This window comes from Notothenia rossii, assembly GCF_949606895.1.
Source record: "Notothenia rossii genome assembly, chromosome: 3".
Taxonomy (NCBI): Eukaryota; Metazoa; Chordata; class Actinopteri; order Perciformes; family Nototheniidae; genus Notothenia; species Notothenia rossii.
This window is the reverse complement of record NC_136901.1, coordinates 30,992,576-31,012,688: the sequence shown is the minus strand read 5'-3', so window position 1 is coordinate 31,012,688 and position 20,113 is coordinate 30,992,576. Positions and strand designations below refer to the sequence as shown.

At 42.1% G+C, this 20,113-nt stretch overlaps 1 protein-coding gene across 1 annotated transcript in view; it reads right to left on the bottom strand.

Annotated features, from left to right (window-relative positions):
* LOC307032861 (uncharacterized protein) overlaps positions 1-15,283 on the bottom strand; it is a gene marked incomplete at its 5' end in the record, with an annotated part of 54,470 nt that extends 39,187 nt beyond the window's left edge. The window contains 2 exons of the mRNA XM_079671140.1: positions 14,367-14,536; positions 14,996-15,283. Coding sequence (XP_079527266.1) covers positions 14,367-14,536; positions 14,996-15,283 — 458 coding nt within the window. The remainder of the gene's footprint in view (positions 1-14,366; positions 14,537-14,995) is intronic.
* Positions 15,284-20,113: the final 4,830 nt, after the last annotated feature.

Below are 20,113 nucleotides of genomic sequence, written 5' to 3'. Positions count from 1 at the left end.
GTTGTTGTTGCAACAGTAGTAGGGGCTGCAGTTGTAGGTGCAGCGGTAGTTGTAGGTGCTGCTGTTGTTGTTGCAACAGTTGTAGGTGCAGCTGTTGTTGTTGCAACAGTTGTAGGGGCTGCAGTTGTAGGTGCAGCGGTAGTTGTAGGTGCAGCTGTTGTTGTTGCAACAGTAGTAGGGGCTGCAGTTGTAGGTGCAGCTGTAGTTGTAGGTGCTGCTGTTGTTGTTGCAACAGTAGTAGGGGCTGCAGTTGTAGGTGCAGCGGTAGTTGTAGGTGCTGCTGTTGTAGGTGTAGCAGTAGTTGTAGGTGGCACCGTTGTCGGAGCAGCAGTAGTTGTAGGTGCTGCTGTTGTTGTTGCAACAGTTGTAGGTGCAGCTGTTGTTGTTGCAAAAGTAGTAGGGGCTGCAGTTGTAGGTGCAGCGGTAGTTGTAGGTGCTGCTGTTATTGTTGCAACAGTTGTAGTTGCAGCTGTTGTTGTTGCAACAGTAGTAGGGGCTGCAGTTGTAGGTGCATCAGTAGTTGTAGGTGCTGCTGTTGTTGTTGCAACAGTAGTAGGGGCTGCAGTTGTAGGTGCAGCTGTAGTTGTAGGTGCTGCTGTTGTTGTTGCAACAGTTGTAGGTGCAGCTGTTGTTGTTGCAACAGTAGTAGGGGCTGCAGTTGTAGGTGCAGCAGTAGATGTAGGTGTTGCTGTTGTTGTTGCAACAGTAGTAGAGGCTGCAGTTGTAGGTGCAGCAGTAGTTGTAGGTGCGCCAGTAGTTGTAGGTGCTGCTGTTGTTGTTGCAACAGTTGTAGGTGCAGCTGTCGTTGTCGCAACAGTAGTTGTAATTGGCAATGTGGTCGGAGCAGCAGTAGTTGTAGGTGCGCCAGTAGTTGTAGGTGCTGCTGTTGTTGTTGTTGTTGCAACAGTTGTAGGTACTGCTGTTGTTGTTGCAACAGTAGTAGGGGCTGCAGTTGTAGGTGTAGCATCAGTTGTCGGTGGAACCGTTGTCTGAGCAGCTGTAGTTGTAGGTGCTGCTGTTGTTGTTGCAACAGTAGTAGGGGCTGCAGTTGTAGGTGCAGCTGTAGTTGTAAGTGCTGCTGTTGTTGTTGCAACAGTTGTAGGTGCAGCTGTTGTTGTTCCAACAGTAGTAGGGGCTGCAGTTGTAGGTGCAGCGGTAGTTGTAGGTGCTGCTGTTGTTGTTGCAACAGTTGTAGGTGCAGCTGTTGTTGTTGCAACAGTAGTAGGGGCTGCAGTTGTAGGTGCTGCTGTTGTTGTTGCAACAGTAGTAGGGGCTGCAGTTGTAGGTGCAGCTGTAGTTGTAGGTGCTGCTGTTGTTGTTGCAACAGTTGTAGTTGCAGCTGTTGTTGTTGCAACAGTAGTAGGGGCTGCAGTTGTAGGTGCAGCGGTAGTTGTAGGTGCTGCTGTTGTTGTTGCAACAGTAGTAGAGGCTGCAGTTGTAGGTGCAGCAGTAGTTGTAGGTGCGCCGGTAGTTGTAGGTGCAGCTGTTGTTGTTATTGCAACAGTTGTAGGTGCAGCTGTTGTTATTGCAACAGTAGTTGTAGGTGGCAATGTGGTCAGAGCAGCAGTAGTTGTAGGTACTGCTGTTGTTGTTGCAACAGTAGTAGGGGCTGCAGTTGTAGGTGTAGCAGCAGTTGTCGGTGGCACCGTTGTCTGAGCAGCTGTAGTTGTAGGTGCTGCTGTTGTTGTTGCAACAGTAGTAGGTGCAGCTGTTGTAGGAGCAGCTGTAGTTGTAGGTGCAGCTGTTGTTGTTGCAACAGTAGTAGGGGCTGCAGTTGTAGGTGCAGAGGTAGTTGTAGGTGCTGCTGTTGTTGTTGCAACAGTTGTAGGTGCAGCTGTTGTTGTTGCAACAGTAGTAGGGGCTGCAGTTGTAGGTGCAGCGGTAGTTGTAGGTGCTGCTGTTGTTGCAACAGTAGTAGAGGCTGCAGTTGTAGGTGCAGCGGTAGTTGTAGGTGCTGCTGTTGTTGTTGCAACAGTTGTAGGTGCAGCTGTTGTTGTTGCAACAGTAGTAGGGGCTGCAGTTGTAGGTGCAGCGGTAGTTGTAGGTGCTGCTGTTGTTGCAACAGTAGTAGAGGCTGCAGTTGTAGGTGCAGCAATAGTTGTAGGTGCGCCGGTAGTTGTAGGTGCTGCTGTTGTTGTTGTTGCAACAGTTGTAGGTGCTGCTGTTGTTGTTGTTGCAACAGTTGTAGGTGCAGCTGTTGTTGTTGCAACAGTAGTTGTAGGTACTGCTGTTGTTGTTGTTGTTGCAACAGTAGTAGGGGCTGCAGTTGTAGGTGTAGCAGCAGTTGTCGGTGGCACCGTTGTCTGAGCAGCTGTAGTTGTAGGTGCTGCTGTTGTTGTTGCAACAGTAGTAGGGGCTGCAGTTGTAGGTGCAGCTGTAGTTGTAGGTGCTGCTGTTGTTGTTGCAACAGTTGTAGGTGCAGCTGTTGTTGTTGCAACAGTAGTAGGGGCTGCAGTTGTAGGTGCAGCGGTAGTTGTAGGTGCTGCTGTTGTTGTTGCAACAGTTGTAGGTGCAGCTGTTGTTGTTGCAACAGTAGTAGGGGCTGCAGTTGTAGGTGCAGCGGTAGTTGTAGGTGCTGCTGTTGTTGTTGCAACAGTTGTAGGTGCAGCTGTTGTTGTTGCAACAGTTGTAGGGGCTGCAGTTGTAGGTGCAGCGGTAGTTGTAGGTGCAGCTGTTGTTGTTGCAACAGTAGTAGGGGCTGCAGTTGTAGGTGCAGCTGTAGTTGTAGGTGCTGCTGTTGTTGTTGCAACAGTAGTAGAGGCTGCAGTTGTAGGTGCAGCGGTAGTTGTAGGTGCTGTTGTTGTAGGTGTAGCAGTAGTTATAGGTGGCACCGTTGTCGGAGCAGCAGTAGTTGTAGCTGATGCTGCTGTTGTTGCAACAGTAGTAGGTGTTGCTGTCGTAGGTGCAGCAGTAGTTGTAGGTGGCAATGTGGTCGGAGCAGCAGTAGTTGTAGGTACTGCTGTTGTTTTTGCAACAGTAGTAGGGGCTGCAGTTGTTGTAGGCTCAGCAGTAGTTGTAGGTGCAGCGGTAGTTGTAAGTGCAGCGGTAGTTGTAGGTGCTGCTGTTGTTGTTACAACAGTTGTAGGTGCAGCTGTTGTTGTTGCAACAGTAGTAGGAGCTGCAGTTGTAGGTGTAGCAGTAGTTGTCGGTGGCACCGTCGTCTGAGCAGCTGTAGTTGCAGGTGCTGCTGTTGTAGGTGCAACAATAGTAGGTGTTGCTGTCGTAGGTGCAGCAGTAGTTGTAGGTGCAGCGGTAGTTGTAGGTGTTGCTGTTGTTGTTGCAACAGTAGTAGGGGATGCAGTTGTAGATGCAGCAGTAGTTGTAGGTGCAGCGTTAGTTGTAGGTGCATGTGTTGTTGTTGCAACAGTAGTAGGGGCTGCAGTTGTAGGTGCAGCAGTAGTTGTAGGTGCGCCGGTAGTTGTAGGTGCTGCTGTTGTTGTTGTTGCAACAGTTGTAGGTACAGCTGTTGTTGTTGCAACAGTAGTAGGGCCTGCAGTTGTAGGTGTATTAGTAGTTGTAGTTGGCACCGTTGTTGGAGCAGCAGTATTTGTAGCTGATGCTGTTGTTGTTGCAACAGTAGTAGGTGTTGCTGTCGTAGGTGCAGCAGTAGTTGTAGGTGGCAATGTGGTCGGAGCAGCAGTAGTTGTAGGTACTGCTGTTGTTGTTGCAACAGTAGTAGGGGCTGCATTTGTAGGTGCAGCAGTAGTTGTAGGTGCAGCGGTAGTTGTAGGTGCAGCGGTAGTTGTAGGTGCTGCTGTTGTTGCTGCAACAATTGTAGGTGTAGCTGTTGTTGTTGCAACAGTAGTAGGGGCTGCAGTTGTAGGTGTAGCAGTAGTTGTCGGTGGCACCGTCGTCTGAGCAGCTGTAGTTGCAGGTGCTGCTGTTGTTGTTGCAACAGTAGTAAGGGCTGCAGTTGTAGGTGCAGCTGTTGTTGTTGCAACAGTTGTAGGTGCAGCTGTTGCTTAAAGTTCCCAAAAATATATAATATTTATAAAGATATTTGAGCTATCTTTCTGTGCTAATAGTAATAATAATACATTTTATTTTAGGCGCCTTTCATGACACCCAAGGACACCGTAAAAAAATTTAAAAAATGAAATGCTAATAGGCAACAGAACATGATAAAAACTGAATTAGGAAATCATGGAGGATGAATGTGTTAAGTGGACACAAATGAAACGTATAATGGGGAGCACTACTGTGAGTAGGCATATTTGAATAGTTGGGTTTTCAATTGGGATTTGAATATAGTGTTACAAAGTGAATAATTTACTCATCACGCAGCTTACCTGTTAGAATCAGGAAAACTGTTATGATCCGGCCGATACCCATCCTGTCTGCCTTTGGATCTATAAAATCAAACAACACATATATTAAAGATTAATGTGTGAGGCGTATTTATTTCAATTTTTCTCAATGGAGACACGCGCACCGAGTGCTCAAATGCGAGAATGATGCAGTCTCCCAATTGATTTTTTCTGGGCGTAACCTTGCAGTCCAAAGGTGAAATGGTTTAACATTATGAACACCGCAGTGCACGCAGCTTCTCATGTGATGAGTAACAACCAATCATAGCAACAAGTTCCTTTATTTCTGAAATATTAATATACAGCAAATATTGAGAAGTCGTTTAAGCCCGGCGGGCGGGAAAAGGCATCATCTGCAGGAAACAGTGTCTGAGGGCTTCTTAATATTTAATAAACTATGAATGTTTCATATCCATGTAACGGGAAGAAACTCAGCTAACTGATGATATGAGCCATTTTTAGCAAAATAAAACACAAGGTTAACGCTGAGCCTCTGTATTAGTCCTGAGCGAAAAGATTCTAACGCCGTTAGAACAGAACTCACGGTATAACACCCTTTTTACTTATCGTAACTGCACATCCAACATATCGATTATTATCGTGAGAATACACAGAATTGATAGGTATCTATATCATCACTCCATGATCAAAACACGCGACATTATAAACAAAAACAGACATCACAACACGTGGCATTAGGTAGCAAACATGGCAATATGTCTTAACTTTGTCGTTGTCTAGTCAAAAGTGGTCTTCAATGGCATTAAAACGATAAGAACGCTGCTGAAGTTAATCCATAGGTTAATCCAATGTGTCTGTGTCCCTTTGAAATTATTTCTGATAATCCATAAGCAATAAACCTGCTTTTCCGTTTCCAGATGTCAGAGTGAGATATAGTTTCACTTTGATGCAAACCTGCATGCGCAAAGCCCCCACCCTCTTTTGTTCACCATGTGTGTATGGGGAAATTCCCCTTCGATTCTATTTGTTCTAACGGTCAAAAAGAGATGTCAATCACCAAAATCGACCAATGTGTTCGAGAGAAACGGTAAAAACGGCCATTTCCACCCAAATCACCTCAGAGGTGGAGTTGTTTTTGCTAAACCTCTATAAAAAGGTCAAATGTCACTTGTGTAGCATCAATCTTGATACAGGGTACTTATTATATGTTGCACGTTGGTTTCCTAAAGCTTTTTGTCTACCTTACCATCATCCGAGGGTAGTTTTCACTATAAGTAAAAAAAATATTTTGGACGGACACTATAATTGAGTCTTTTACTATGTTCAATCTGAATTTTCTTTAAAATAAAAAACATCTATGTTGATTCTGACTCTTCTACATCCAACTCACAGGTTTATCGTTACTTCGAGAAAAAAGATTATTAATTTAAGAAGGCAAAATATGGTCATTTGTTCTGTGAATGTCATTTTCGAGCCAGAGACCTGAAAAACAGGCTCAGGGCTGCTCAATGTTACTTATTAGACGCTTTTATCCAAAGCTACTTACATACTCAATACTGTGGGCAATCCCCACAGGAACAATTTGGGGTGAAGTGTCTTGCCCAGGGACACAACGACATGCTGACTGCAATGGGGTTTGAACCTCTGACCCCCTGATCACAACACCAAGGCTCTATCCACTGCGTAACAGGTTAAAATGCATGAAAAACGCACATTTTAAAATATTTCCGACTTCCTGGGGGGCGGGGCTAATGGAAGGCAATGTGAAATATATGTGCAATCATAATAGCAACGTGTATACATGCGTTTCGTGAATATCGGAAAAACTATATGCGAGTAGTTTGGAGTAATTTTGAGTAATTTGTGGCATGTAAATCATCAAAAATGGTGTATTCGCTATTAGCTTACGACCTCCATGATTGAGCTATCACAAATTAGCTTCACAATTTAGCATCATATTGGATAGGGGCTGAACTTGTCCTGGATTGGAATTTTTCCGATTATTTCCCTAGGAGGAGTTTCCAAAAATGTGCTTAAAATGCATGAAAAACGCACATTTATGAAAATGGCCAACTTTCTGGGGGGCGGGGCTAATGAAAAGCAATTTGAAATATGTGTGCAATCATAATAGCAATGTGTATACAGCGTTTCGTGAATATTGGAAAAACTATATGTGAGTACTTTGGAGTAATTTGCGACATGTAAATCGTGTATGTTGTATTCGCTGTTAGCTTACGACCTCCCCGATTGAGCTAACAACTATTTTATTCGCAATTTCCCATAACATTGGATATGGGCTGAACTTGTCCTGGACTGGAATTTTTCCGATCTTTTCCCTAGGAGGAGTTCGCGAAAACGCACTTAAAACGCACATTTTTCAAAATGGCAGACTTTATGGGGGGAGGTGCTAATGGAAGCCATTTTTAAATATGTCCGCAATTCCATGAGGAATGTCTGTGCCAAGATTCGGGTAGTTTGGAGAAACTGTAACTGTATGTGACCACCGCACAATAGGGGGCGCTATTGAGCCTTATTAGCAAAAACGTAACATTTTTGTGTACAGTCTGGAAAAGGTTGTGGCCTGTCATGTGTGTTCCAAGTGTAAAAGCCGTAACTCATTTCAACACACAGTTATGTGTCCGTAAGTGTTTTTAACCCTTCGATTTCAAGAAAAACCTGTGTAGGACACGCCCACATTCATCATTTTTTACGAGACTTTAAATCTCAGTTTAAACTCATCCTGCCAGTATATCTATGACAAAATATATTTATTTCGTCCATCCGTTCTTGAGGTATACATTTGTTGTGTTTGTGGCACCCCCTATTATCTAAAATCAACATGCTTTTTTGTGCCTATTCCCCAAGACAGAATGAACCTATCCACCGAAATATGTGATATTTGGATAAATTCTGGATGAATTAGGAGCATTTATGTCTAAGCCGCACCTTTTTGCTAATACGTTGCGATTGATGCCGGCCACATTTGTCCACACATCGTGCTCATTTCCATCAGAGTTACGCTGCGACTATGTAAATTTTTTGGAAACTGAATTTTCACAGGTGGCGCTAGCGAGCATGTTGGAAATGTTTAACCCGTCGACTCCAGAATGTAAAAATGTTCACCCTTCCTGCCGGCCAAATGTCGCTACATGAATAGTGTCGTAACCCCATCAAAAACAGGTAGATTCCCCAGAATAATAATAATAATTCTACCAATTACAATAGGTCTTCGCACACTTCGTGCTCAGGCCCTAATAATAATAATTCCTACAATAACAATAGCCGTTGGGTCCTAGCGCTCCGTGCTTGGGCCCTAATTACAACGTATCATTTGGCTTTAAGAACAAAATCTAAATTGCTCCTGCTGGAACCCTTTTATTATTGTGCACATTTATATTGAGTATAAATCCTAAACGTATTGATATTGGGCGTGTTCAGTACCTACCAGCAATATATAACAATTATTCTAAATGATTTTGGAAATTAACAAACATTGGAACTAAAAAGAGGCAAACCTTTAAAACTATTAATTAATTTAAGCTTATTAAAGCCTCTCTTTTTTTTTTACTGTAGTTGTGCTTTCTTAAACCCCACATACATAATTTAAATACCTCCTGAACAGAAAATCCACTCTCACAACAATTCCAATTGTAGTTAATAATCTCCAGAATTGTATATAGACTTAAATATGTACTTACCCCCAATGAGGTTAGAAATGCCCTCTTTCTTTTCACTTTTAATATGTTCAAATATTCCACTGTCTTTTAATCAAGTCAATTCCACAAATATGAAATTGGAAACCTTTCACTCTATGGGACACGCCACATCTATTGATGCCTTTATATTGCAATGGAATAATGGCTGATGACGTGAATCATAGGTCATTCAATTTTCAGAAATGTTGTCACACCTTAAAATTCAACAACACCCAATCACACGCTACAGAATATCAACTGTTAATCTTATTGTCTTGCCTTTGTGTCACGACATTCTTGCATCTCTTGTGCTGTCAATCATTTAAGTTGTCACTGTGATTACACACCCGCCCTATTCTTGTTACCATGATATCCACAGATTTGTCTCATGTGAATTTCTTTCAAAGTCAACATTGACTCAAGGAGAAACTGTTTCAATTATGCATGTCACATTTCACTGGAATCAAGGATGAACTGATTATAATTTGCTCAGAGGTCAAGGTCACTGTGAGCTAAAAAAACAAACATTTTTGGCCGTACCTGAAAAATGTATTGGGTACTTGACAAATTAAATTAAATATGTACAAGGATTTTGGACGGAAATGACTAAACTTGTCTAGTTAGCAGAGATACTGTATACAGGTGGCACACCTCACAATAAACAGCACCCAATATCATCCATCAATCTGTCAGCATCTTATCATAATATGATCTATTTGCTGCTCTTGATGTGCAAGAAAGTTGCTGGTGTATCCCATTTACTGTATAGAAATGGTGAATGACACTCAGTTTTATACAGATTTAAAGAAACTCAATAAATTACAATTCTAAATATTCTTCTCATGTATACATTCAAAATAAATGGAATTTGTATCATTATCATCATCATCATTGTAGCAAACAGAAACAAATACATTGCAACAGGGTTTCTGCAGAATTAATCACATTCATTTTAAACCCACAAACACATGCTTTAATATCTGTTTTAGAATTACATTTGCGGAGGAAGAGGAAATATGATGGAAGCCCAGTAAGAAGAACATGCCCTTTTTTTCCTATTGTCATGAAGAGTTGAGCAGATTACCACAAATTCTCGAGACTTTAATAAACAGGAACTTTAGCGAGAAATGACTTTAATTTAAGGTTTGGTTCAGGAATGTAAAAACATAACTTCACGTGGCAAACAAATAAGGATCCAATCAAGGACTGTACAGAAACCCAGGAGGACATCCACATTACTTTAAATTGTTTCAGCATTTCCCTCATTTGCTACTTTTCCTTAGGTCCAAGCTCTGCCTTTGTGAGACGGGGTCAAGACATGTGAAGAGGAAATTCATAGACAGAGGAATCCTCACTAATTAATTGGGATATCCTTCTTCACTCACAGGGTGAGACAGTCACTGGGCTTAAAGAGGCCCGGTTTGCGAGTATGTAAATGGTCTGAAAAGGCAACAATCCTAAAGTTCCCTCCAGAGGTAGTTTCTCTCCCACAGACTCCCCCCACTGCCAGAAATGCATCCATCAGGCTCCTTTGTTTACTTCCGTAACATAATGACATCACCATGGTACACTCACGCTTCTATTGGCTAACACTTCAACATATTATACGTAATATGCTAGGGGGCGGGACATCAGAGCAGACAGGGCTCTGGTTTCAGACAGAGGGTTCAAAGAGAAAAATAAAGAGCTTTCTGAACATTAAAGCATAGAGAGATGTCACAGTAGAGGCACAAAATACAAATATGAACCTGAAAATGTCCTATTTAACTTAAAATAAACAGTTTAGACCCTGTACAACTTGTTTTCTCATATCAATGAATCTCTATTAATTAATTGAATTAAATATTGAACATTATTTTTTGCTTACAAAGGGGCAGACTCTCCAACTCTTCTGAATTACCTGTATAGGAGAAATAAAAGACCCTCTTGCCGGAGGGGGCAAGATATGCTGAATCAACAACAATCTACACATTTGGGGACAATCATTCTACCTCCTGCACCACAGCCAACTGTATCACAGTCAGCCCAGCCCTCTTTTGTCGTGCTAAACAGGTTAATGGTGCATTCCATCTATGTGAATGTTGAAAGAAGTTTGTCCGGTGTGAGAGCAGGTTATGACAAGCAAACAAATACAGATTCATGTTGGCAAGAAAATTGAACGGGAAGAAATGCAAGACAAGAAAGAAGATACGTAAATACAGAACTTCATATTGAAACATACCAAATTTGTTTATACATGATATTTGTTATTAAAGTACATGTTTAAGTAGATACCACGATACAGTAGAGGTAAAAGCTATAAAGGTTTATACAACATTTAATTTCACTTGGCAATACAAGTTTATTTATACAGCACCTTTCAACACAGGGTAATTCTGCTTTACAGAAATGAAAGAAACTAAGAAAATGGCATTTAAAAACAGTCACTAAAAAGAAAAGATAATAAAAGAAACATTAAAAGACAAAATACATGGATAAAAGTTACAGTGCAGTTTAAGATATGAATAGTTCAATTAAAAGCAACGGCAAAAAGAAAGGTCTTCAGCCTGGATTTAAAAGTAGTAAGAGTTGCAGCGGACCTGCAGGTTTATATTAGTTTGTTCCAGATATTTGGAGCATAATAACTGAAAGCTGCTTCTCCATGTTTAGTTCTGACTCTGGGGGCAGAAAGCAGACCCGTCCCAGAAGACCTGAGAGATATTGATGGTTCATAATGTAGCAGTAGGGCAGAAATGTATTTTGGGCCTAAACCATTCAATTCTTTATAAACCAGCAGCAGTATTTTTGAAATAAATTATTTGACACACAGGAAGCCAGTATAAAAACTTCAGAACAGGAGTGATGTGATCCACTTTCTTAGTTTTAGTGAGGACTCGAGCGACAGCGTTCTGAATTAGCTGAAGCTTTCTAATAGATACTTTAGTGAGACCTGTAAAGACACCATTACAGTAGTCGAGTCTACTGAAGATAAAAGCATGGACAAGTTTTTCCAAATCCTGCTGTGTCAATGTGATCCAGTGGGACATTTTAATAACTAAATGGTGAAAGTACTCCCTGTATTTTTCTTACACTGTTTTGGTTAAACAGTCGCTGCATTTTGTTTAAAAAAGACATTTTTTAAGACCTTTCAATGATAGTAATGTTTTGAATGTACTTTAATTTCATGAGTTCACTGGCCAAAGTATGGAAGTATGATGGTTTTAAAGGAGGACAACAGGGCCTATTTTTAGCTTGTTTTTATATCATTTTGTTTCAGTTCTAAGACGCTCAGTAGGTGCGACAGCACTTGAATGTCCTAAAGTTGTTATCGTTACAGCAGCATTTGTTGTTGTTACATCAGTTGCTGTTGTTGCTGCAGTAGACTTAGAATAAAAGGTTACGAAACACAGCTGAACGTTTATTAACTTATCTTGATATACATTTGATACTAAAGTCCCTTAAGTATATTATATATTTTATGGATTACAGACAATTGTATATATTTATATATAACTAATCTTGCTTCATCCTAGAATCAAATGTATATGATTTAACTGACACATTTACTGTTTTCTCTGTGTACTTATTATATAATCTGCAAATGACACTTTCCACTAAAGCATTACTGTAGGCCTTTTTACCTCTAGGTAACATCTAAAGGCAAAGTGTTTGATGAAAATAATAACTATTGCGGAATGGAGCCATGTGATCTACTGGAAAAAAGTTGCTAATTATATTAGTTACCATTGCTAGAAAACAGGGATAAAGTCTTGCACGGAATCCTACATTCAAACTGTGCTGCAGAAGCAACGTTTTCTATTTTGAATCACGCTTTGCCTTACTTCAACAGACGGTTAAAGAAAGAGAAAAAATAAAGATCTTTCCTAGCAGCCTTAAGCCTTGAGTTTGGCATGTCAGTGCTTGCCTGGGCACTAACTAACTGAATATTGCCAAGACTTGGTCTACTCTAAAATGCTAACCACTCAGAAAGCCACACACTGGAATTGATTAAGCTAGACGACTTAAAGGACAGTAGCCTATGGCTTGTGACTGACGAATAGCAATCTTTCCAACTAACATAATTAGCATACTGTTTTGGACTAAATTCACTTTGTTCTACATTATAAGTGTAGCTGTCCCCTGACAGAATAGGTACAGGTACCCGGTATATTGTTGTTCCTTGCAGAAAGTTTGCAGAGTAATAATTGTTACGCATCAGAATGTTGTGTTTGTCATGTACATTAACTCAAATATATAAAATATGCAGTCTGCTGTAACCCTCTATTTTTTTTAAATCAAGGCCAACGATCTTTCTATTTACCAATGAATTCCAGCGGTTATATAACAACAATTTATCATTATACTTCTGCACGTCTTACAGCATCAACTACATTTACAATCATGATTTTTAACTACCTTCGACATTCAGGTCCATATATATTTTGACATTGACACAATTGTCATCATGTTGGCTCTGTACACCACCACAATGGACTTGAACTGAAACAATCAATATGTCTTACAACGTTAAGCTTTAATATTATGGTAATTACATCCAAATCAGGTTAATGCTTTGGAAATTACAATACATTTTATACGTGGTATCCCCTTTTTAAGGGACCAAAAATAATTGGCTGCTCAGCAGTATCATGGCAGGTGTGTTTTATTAGTTAATTTACAAGGAGCAGATCTACAGTTGATTTCAAGTGTGGTATTTGCATTTGGTATGTGTTGCTGTCAACCCGTTAATATGAAGTCCAAAGGGCTGTCACTATCAGTGAAGCAAGCCATCCTTAAGCCCCGGCCACACGAGGACGATAACGGTCGTATCTGCTACAGTTCGCTATCAGATAGACCAGGGGTGCCCAATACGTCGATCACGATCGACCGGTCGTTCGCGAGGGTAGTGTGGGTAGATCACATGGCATTGAAAAAAAACTAAAGTTAGCCTATCATCCATCCTTACTATGGCATTTGCCACTTGATTGACGGACAGGTAAGCCAGTCTGAGGGGTTCATGCAGTTATGAGGGGGCCTCACCTCCTCATCTGAAGCACAAAATGCGGCGCACTATTATACGCTTATGCGGCGCAATTAGTGTAAGCGTGCCACAGTTTATCCGCCGTTTAGTAAACCCCCCCCCACTCAGATTGGGCAGGGGCGGACCTGTAGGTAGATCACTTGGGCGTGGTCATTTAAAAAGTAGCTCCCAAGCTGAAAAAGCGTTGGCACCCCTGAGATAGACGGTTCGGCCACACAAGGCCGACACGGAAACGCAGAAAACGATAACTATAACAGGTCCCAAGGTGGGTAGATCTGCGAACGAAATGCTCTGGGGGGGCAAACGGCTCCGTGTTTACGCCTATACGATCCTTTCCTGATATCGTTGAAGCAATAGCCCCGCCTCTCCCCACCTCTCCTGCTCAGAGATCAGCTGCTGTGTTGTCAGAAGAGGGGGAGGAAAATAGAGGCTCCGTTTTTTATTCTTATATTATTATATAGAGTTGTTATTCATTTGTTTTAAAGCTCAATAAATAACAAAGAAGACCTTTGACCGGCACTTTTCTAATTTTGTCCGGAAGATTTCAACTTTAAATGACATGTTGACCGGCGAAAAAAAATCTAACTGAAACTCTGCTGCAGGGTCCCCTCGACCCTTGGAAAAGGCGGAGAGGTGGGTGTTTTTCATCTGCTGGTGGACTACCGGAGAGATATACAGCAGGAGCAAATGCTTGCCTCGAGGAGGGAGAAAAAGAGCCACAGCGGAGAATAAACAAAAGGGCAACCATGGCAACCATGCGCGGGAAGTCTTCTTTGCTACTTTTTTGGCAGGACTACAGCACCTGGCATATCTACTACAGCGTCTCCAGCGCTTTCCCTGCGGTCTTGTGTGAACGGACACATTTCTGGTGCCTGTTGCATGTGGACGGAAGACTTTTTTGATTACGATTGCGGTCCGTTTGCGTTATCGTCCTCGTGTGGCTCCAGCCTTAGTCTGAACCATCAAAACAAATCCATCAGAGAAATAGCAAGAACATTGGGTGTGGTCAGATAAACAGTTTGGTAAATTATTAAAAAGAAAGCACGCACAGGTGAACTCAGCAACACCAAAAGACCCGGAAGACCACGGAAGAAAACTGTGGTGGATGACAGAATAATTATTCTAACCCTACACCTCTCTTCAGCAAGCGGAATAGGACAGACAGTGCCAAGAGTAGAGGGCTCCGCCTGTGCTTATACAACAACGGTTACAATACGTAACCTGGCTTTATATCTCTCACAGGCTCTGCCCTCTACTGGACTCTATGGATACAGTGGGTGGAGCCCTGATGTATATGCGCACTGTCGTCCAACAATACCATTCACCCCACTGTCCCTGACCGGCTTTTCTGGTCAGCAGCTGCTGCACCATACTCTCCTTTACCCCGGTTGTGACCGTGGAGAAGTCTGGGCCGCGGCTGACTGAGCACACTCTGATGCCCTTGCCTCGCAGAAAGTGTACTCAAAAAAACAGTGTTGAGGCCTCCGCCCATAGGCAGATGGAGACAATCCGCAGCCCTGTATGGGCTCACTGTGCACCACCTCTCCAAGTCCCTAAGGATCACAGGGAGATTGCAAGTGCCCATGTCCCACACTCAAACACTGACCCTGTGCGTGGACTATAGTGTGGAGGGCTTCCCCCCCTCCTGCCTCTCGGCAGGGGAGGAGAGCCCTTCCGCCCCGTAATGGGCCAGTGCACACCACTCCCATCCCGGGACCCTTCAGCGGGAAGGCCACGCGCACTCGTATTAAAGCTGTATTTCCCATTCAACGTTGAAATGCATTAATCGGAGCTATTATACCAGGCAAGGTGTGTTTTCTGATACACCACGCTGGCAATAGCGTCTCTTGAACCCACACAGTGCTTTGACAGCACTCGGTTTATGACACTCATGTGCACGAGCCCACCTGTGCTCCATATACTGGGGTTTACAGCAGGGGGCGGGGAGTGCAGGACAGTGTTCCTTCCTCTGGGGATGAGCAAGAAGCAGCCACGCTGCGACTACTCCTCACCCCCGTGAGCAAGGAGATCAATCCAAAGAGCCCTTCTGTAAACAGGGGCTCCCAGGAGATCAACACGGTCCCCTTTAGAAAGTGCCATGAGGCGTGATCCCCCAGGGACATCACACGGCAGGCAGCGGCGGCCACACCGTAGATCAAGCTCCTAATTCGGCTTTGTGGCCCAATAATCTCTCTGACCTGGTGAGGCGGGGGCATCTCTAGCAATGAGCGAGTAGCCCAAACACCAGCCGCCATGATCATCACCCAGGGAGAGTACAGCCCTGGGCCATGGACTTCCATGGACGCCGGACCCGGAAGTTATCTGTCTTTTATGAATTGCCTTCTTTTCAATTTGTTGTATTTTGACCATTAAATTGAATGTTGACAAGTTAATTAAAGGGCCCATGTCTTGCTTTTCCGGTTATTACCCGTCCCCTTGTGTGTTATGAAGGTTTTTATGCATGTAAACGGTCTGCAGAGTCAAAAACCCTCAAAGTACACCCTGTAGAGAGCAAAGCTCTAACACAGAAAATACCTGTCTATGCTGCCAAAACGCCTCGTTGGATATTTCTCATTTTCCATTGTTTACTTCCTGGGTACTGTGACGTGTGAATACCCAGAGGCCACACCCTCTGCCAGCATTTCACGAAACAAAGCTTCACAAAGCTTTCAGCAATTCATGCCGGATATGTACAGCGTAGGGCACTGAAGAACGATGCTGTTCCTACTTTGTTTGGACCAGCGGGAGATTCGGGTACACAACCTGTAAGTATTCATTGTTGTTTGTGTATTTATGATGTTTAAAACAAACAAGGTATCTACCACGACTGTTTAAATGGCTATACGTTTTTCGGACTGCTAAGTTGGGATCGTGGAGAAATGCTCTCCGCAGACCCATTCTCACAGCGTTATAAACCTTTTTCTTACTCAATATGTGACCCGCTCTATCGAAATCAGTCGGAAGTTGCAACGGCTCATTTCAAAATAAACATGGATTTGCGTTTTTCGGGGTTCGGGTGTTTTGTTTGATTTTAAACAAACAAAGTCTTGGCTTTCAGAATAAAGTTTTATTTCCCAAATCACACGATAAATACATTTTTGAAGCTTGTAAAGGGAAGATGACAGGCACCTCTCACTCGCAATCTGCTCTTCTGTAGCGCCGCCCCCTCTCCCTTCGGCTGAAATTATGAATGTAAGGCGTATAGTAATCATAGATAAAACGGCAGGGTCCGTTACAGTTTGTTTTCATCTGATTTCAATTAAACAAAGTCTTGGCTTTCAGAATATTAAACTTGTTTCGGCAAATTCAGATGATAAATACAACTTTGAAGCTTGTAACGGCATAATTACAAGCGGAGAACGGAGTAATGTAACGTCACAGCAGGCATAACAACAGCCGGTGTTTCTCGTGAGGGTTTTCCCCGGGAAACAAACACAATACACACAAACGCAAATACACACACACACACTCGCGAGCTTCCCCCAGACCAGTAACCCTCCGTAGTATTTTGATAATTTGCTCTGCTAATAATCAATTAGATCGATTGATTCCAGAGAAGAGAAAACTTTGAAGGCCTTTTTCTCAAAATGATGACTCGGTGACAATCATTATATAATGTGACATATTTCGCTTAATATTTGGAGTACAAAAACAATCTTGATATCATTAGAAAGCTAGGAATATCCTCTTTCCAACAGTGTATACAACTCAAAATGTGTCTTTGGGTCAATGCGACTGATTTCGATAGAGCAGGTCACATACCAAGCCACACTTATTGTTTTTACTTCGGCTGTGAGTGTTTGTGTGTGCTCAGGATGAGTTTTGCTTGTTCTCGCTGTATCGCCAACCCGGAAGCCTGTCCGCTCCTCGCAGCAGATCGCAGGAACGAGCCTCGCAACGTCCCGACCAATCAGAGCACACCGGGCTCACAGGGAGGGGGGGCAGGAGCTCCAACAAGCCATTTAGGACAGAGAGTGAATACCGGTGAATACACATACTTTACAGAGATGCTTTATGAGAAACCAATGTGAGTTTGGAAAATTGCACGGTGTAAATCTATTTTAATATACGTCAACAATGGAATTATGATCAGTAGAAATGGCCATGACATGGACCCTTTAAGTATTATGTGAAACGCCCTTCTTTTCTACAGCAGAACAGGTTGCTGGTGCATTCCACCTATGTGAATGTTGAATGAAGTTTGACTAATGACATAGTAGGCATGACATGCAAATAATTATAGATTTGCAGTGACGTGCTAAGGGAGCAGTGAAAACTACAAGAACACAATGATCGCATGCTCACTGTTGCAATTATTTAACTCATTTAGAAATACAGTATTCTGTAAACAACAGTACTGTGAGTTTCAAGTTCAGTATTTACACTTTTATCAATTTATATTACAACAATTTTTAAATCCTTACATTGATCCCCTACTCGTTTAAGAATTGATTTTAAGGTTCTGGTTATTTCATATAGAGCCCTGCGTGGAAATGCACCGGAATATATGTGTGACCTTCTCAATCCTTACATCGCCTGTAGGTCACTTAGGTCTTCAGACCAGATTCCCACGGTCTCGTCTAAAAACTAAAGGTGACCGTGCCTTTCAGGTGGAGCTCCAACACTGTGGAACTCTCTCCCTAGAGTCATCCGCTCTGCAGTCTCTGTAGAAGCTTTTACAACTTTTAAACTACTGAAGACCTATCTTTTTACATTGGCTTATATTTCTATTTGAAATGCGTGTGATGTGTTCTGTTGTTATGTCGGTTTATTTCAGGACTCTACGTGGCCTTTGTTTTGTTTTTCTGTTAACCTTACATTTCTGCCTCATGTGGTTATTGTATAATTTACATTTGTTCCAGCAGAAAAAGAGCTAAAGACAGCTTAATGTTTAACAAGAGGTATGCATAAATAACTGAAACAAATATGAAAGATACATTTAAAATATATATATATAGTTACACAATTTACAAAATACACAGCCTGTAACAGTTCTGAAGATGTAGCAGCCATATTGCAAAGTTATTCACGGAATATATATTCAGAGGTTTACTGGGACTAAAATTCAGGCCTGGAAACTGACCCAGTCCAGCCACATGAAATGTCAAATGTTAGAAATCCGCTGTTTATTATTTAAAGTTTTACGTCCGATTCGCTCCTTTTTTCCTCCCTGTACACAGCTCCAGTTTGGGCATTGGCCTGTCATCAGATTTCATTTTTAGTTACTGCTGTAGCGGAAGTTTAGTAAAATTATTTTTGATGAAATACTCCAATTCTCCACCCTCCATAATTGCACTTGTTTCAGTTGCTTGCTACTTTTTAAGGGCGGTGATGTTACAGTACAGATGTTACAGTTACAGTTACAGTTACAGTACGAACTGAAGTTGATGCGATTTGATTGGATTGTGAGGCATGACGTGAGCCTCATGTGATTGGTCAATCCCTCGATTTTTTTAACCAAGGGAAGCCAATTTCGGCTAGCCTCCTCTCGCAACAGAGAGTGCAATCTACTGTTTCACCATAACATCTAGAGGGGCTCTGTTTCACTCTTTGTAAAATACTCAATGAGAATGGGGGAGAGATGGGACGGCAGAATAATTACCGAAACTAAACAAAGTGTTTTTATTTATTTATTTAAATGATAACTACAATCCAAAAAAACAGGAGAAGCCTGGCTTCCCTTGGCCTCCAGGAGAAAATGCCACTGAGTGCAAGGGATAATTCTCACCCACCTCTTGCTCTTGCCCTGCACTTGTATTTGCCAGTTGAGCTGGTTCTTCCACCAGCTCAACTCTGTCCCTCATCATGAACGCAGGAGGCTGGCTGTATATCTGAACTCGGAACCTCATCATTCTCTTCATCATCTTGCACTTGTTCTAAGCTGCTGCTGATAGTGCTTGTAGCAGCGCTGCTGCCAAAAAGGTCTGTCAATTTGCGACATTTATATGCTTCACCTGCAAGTGTTTTCACCTTTTTTTCTCTTGCCTTCTCGGCCCCACCTTTTTCTTTTCGTTTTCTTTCATTTTTATCCATGTTTTTTCATTCTCCCTGTCTGCCGCGGCGTCTAATCCCTTCTCTTCGTGTGGCCGGTCTTTTTTCTTCTTCGTGTATGATTATTTGACAGATAAGAACCACACAACTGCATTAGCGGCCGCTGTCGCCCTCTGTCGGCCGTCAGCGCAACTTAAATGATGACGTTAAACAAAAATGTTTAAATGGCCGGCCGGGCGGCCGGCCGTCAACGGCCCTTGACGACCGGCCGTTCTGTGGTTCTCAAGATTCTACAGATGGCCAGTCCGCCTCTGTATATATTGCACCAACACATTCTCACTCCCAACTCGTCCTATAGTGACTTTATGTCAAGGTCCCTGTCGTCACTTTCCAACGCAAGGGGGGGCCCCTTAGCGTCCAGTTTTAATGTTCGGGGATTCCTTCTAATTTGTTATTCTTTTCTAAATAACAAACTGTTATTTACTCAACAATAACACACAAGTATCCTTGTTTTTATTTATTTGTTTGATTCCATAATCTCTGTTTTTTTTGGTGTCCATCAAGAACTGAATTTCAAAATAAAGTGGCCGGAAACAGATACACAGCCACTGAACTGATTACCCAAGATCCTCAGCTATGGTTTAAGCTCGGTGATTGGATTGTTTAGCCGCAATGAAAGTTGGGACATGGTGTTTATGCGATATAAAATCCGAAAAACATTTAAAAAAAGAAAATAATACTTTATTCCGAATGTGCTTGCTTTTCTCTTAGAAAGTCATCACATAACGGCATTGTAATACACAGTTTGTCTGCATTAAATATTACACATATGCCGTAGTTCTTTATTTATAGAGCCCTGATTAGAAGACCTTGGACAAACTGGAAGAACTGACGTGGATCATAAATATATCAGCAATTAAACAATATCTTCAATTTCTCTTCACACAATACGTCTCCTTGCAGTATCAACATTAATTTGGCTGACTTTTAATTGATCCATTTCGTAGATAGGTTATATTTACACCATAACGGTGCACAGATGATATGAAAGGAATTTTTAAAGATATTACTGATTTCTTTGAATATAAGAATGCAAATACTGAATTGAGTCAGGGGTTTTGGGTCATGGGAGACACATC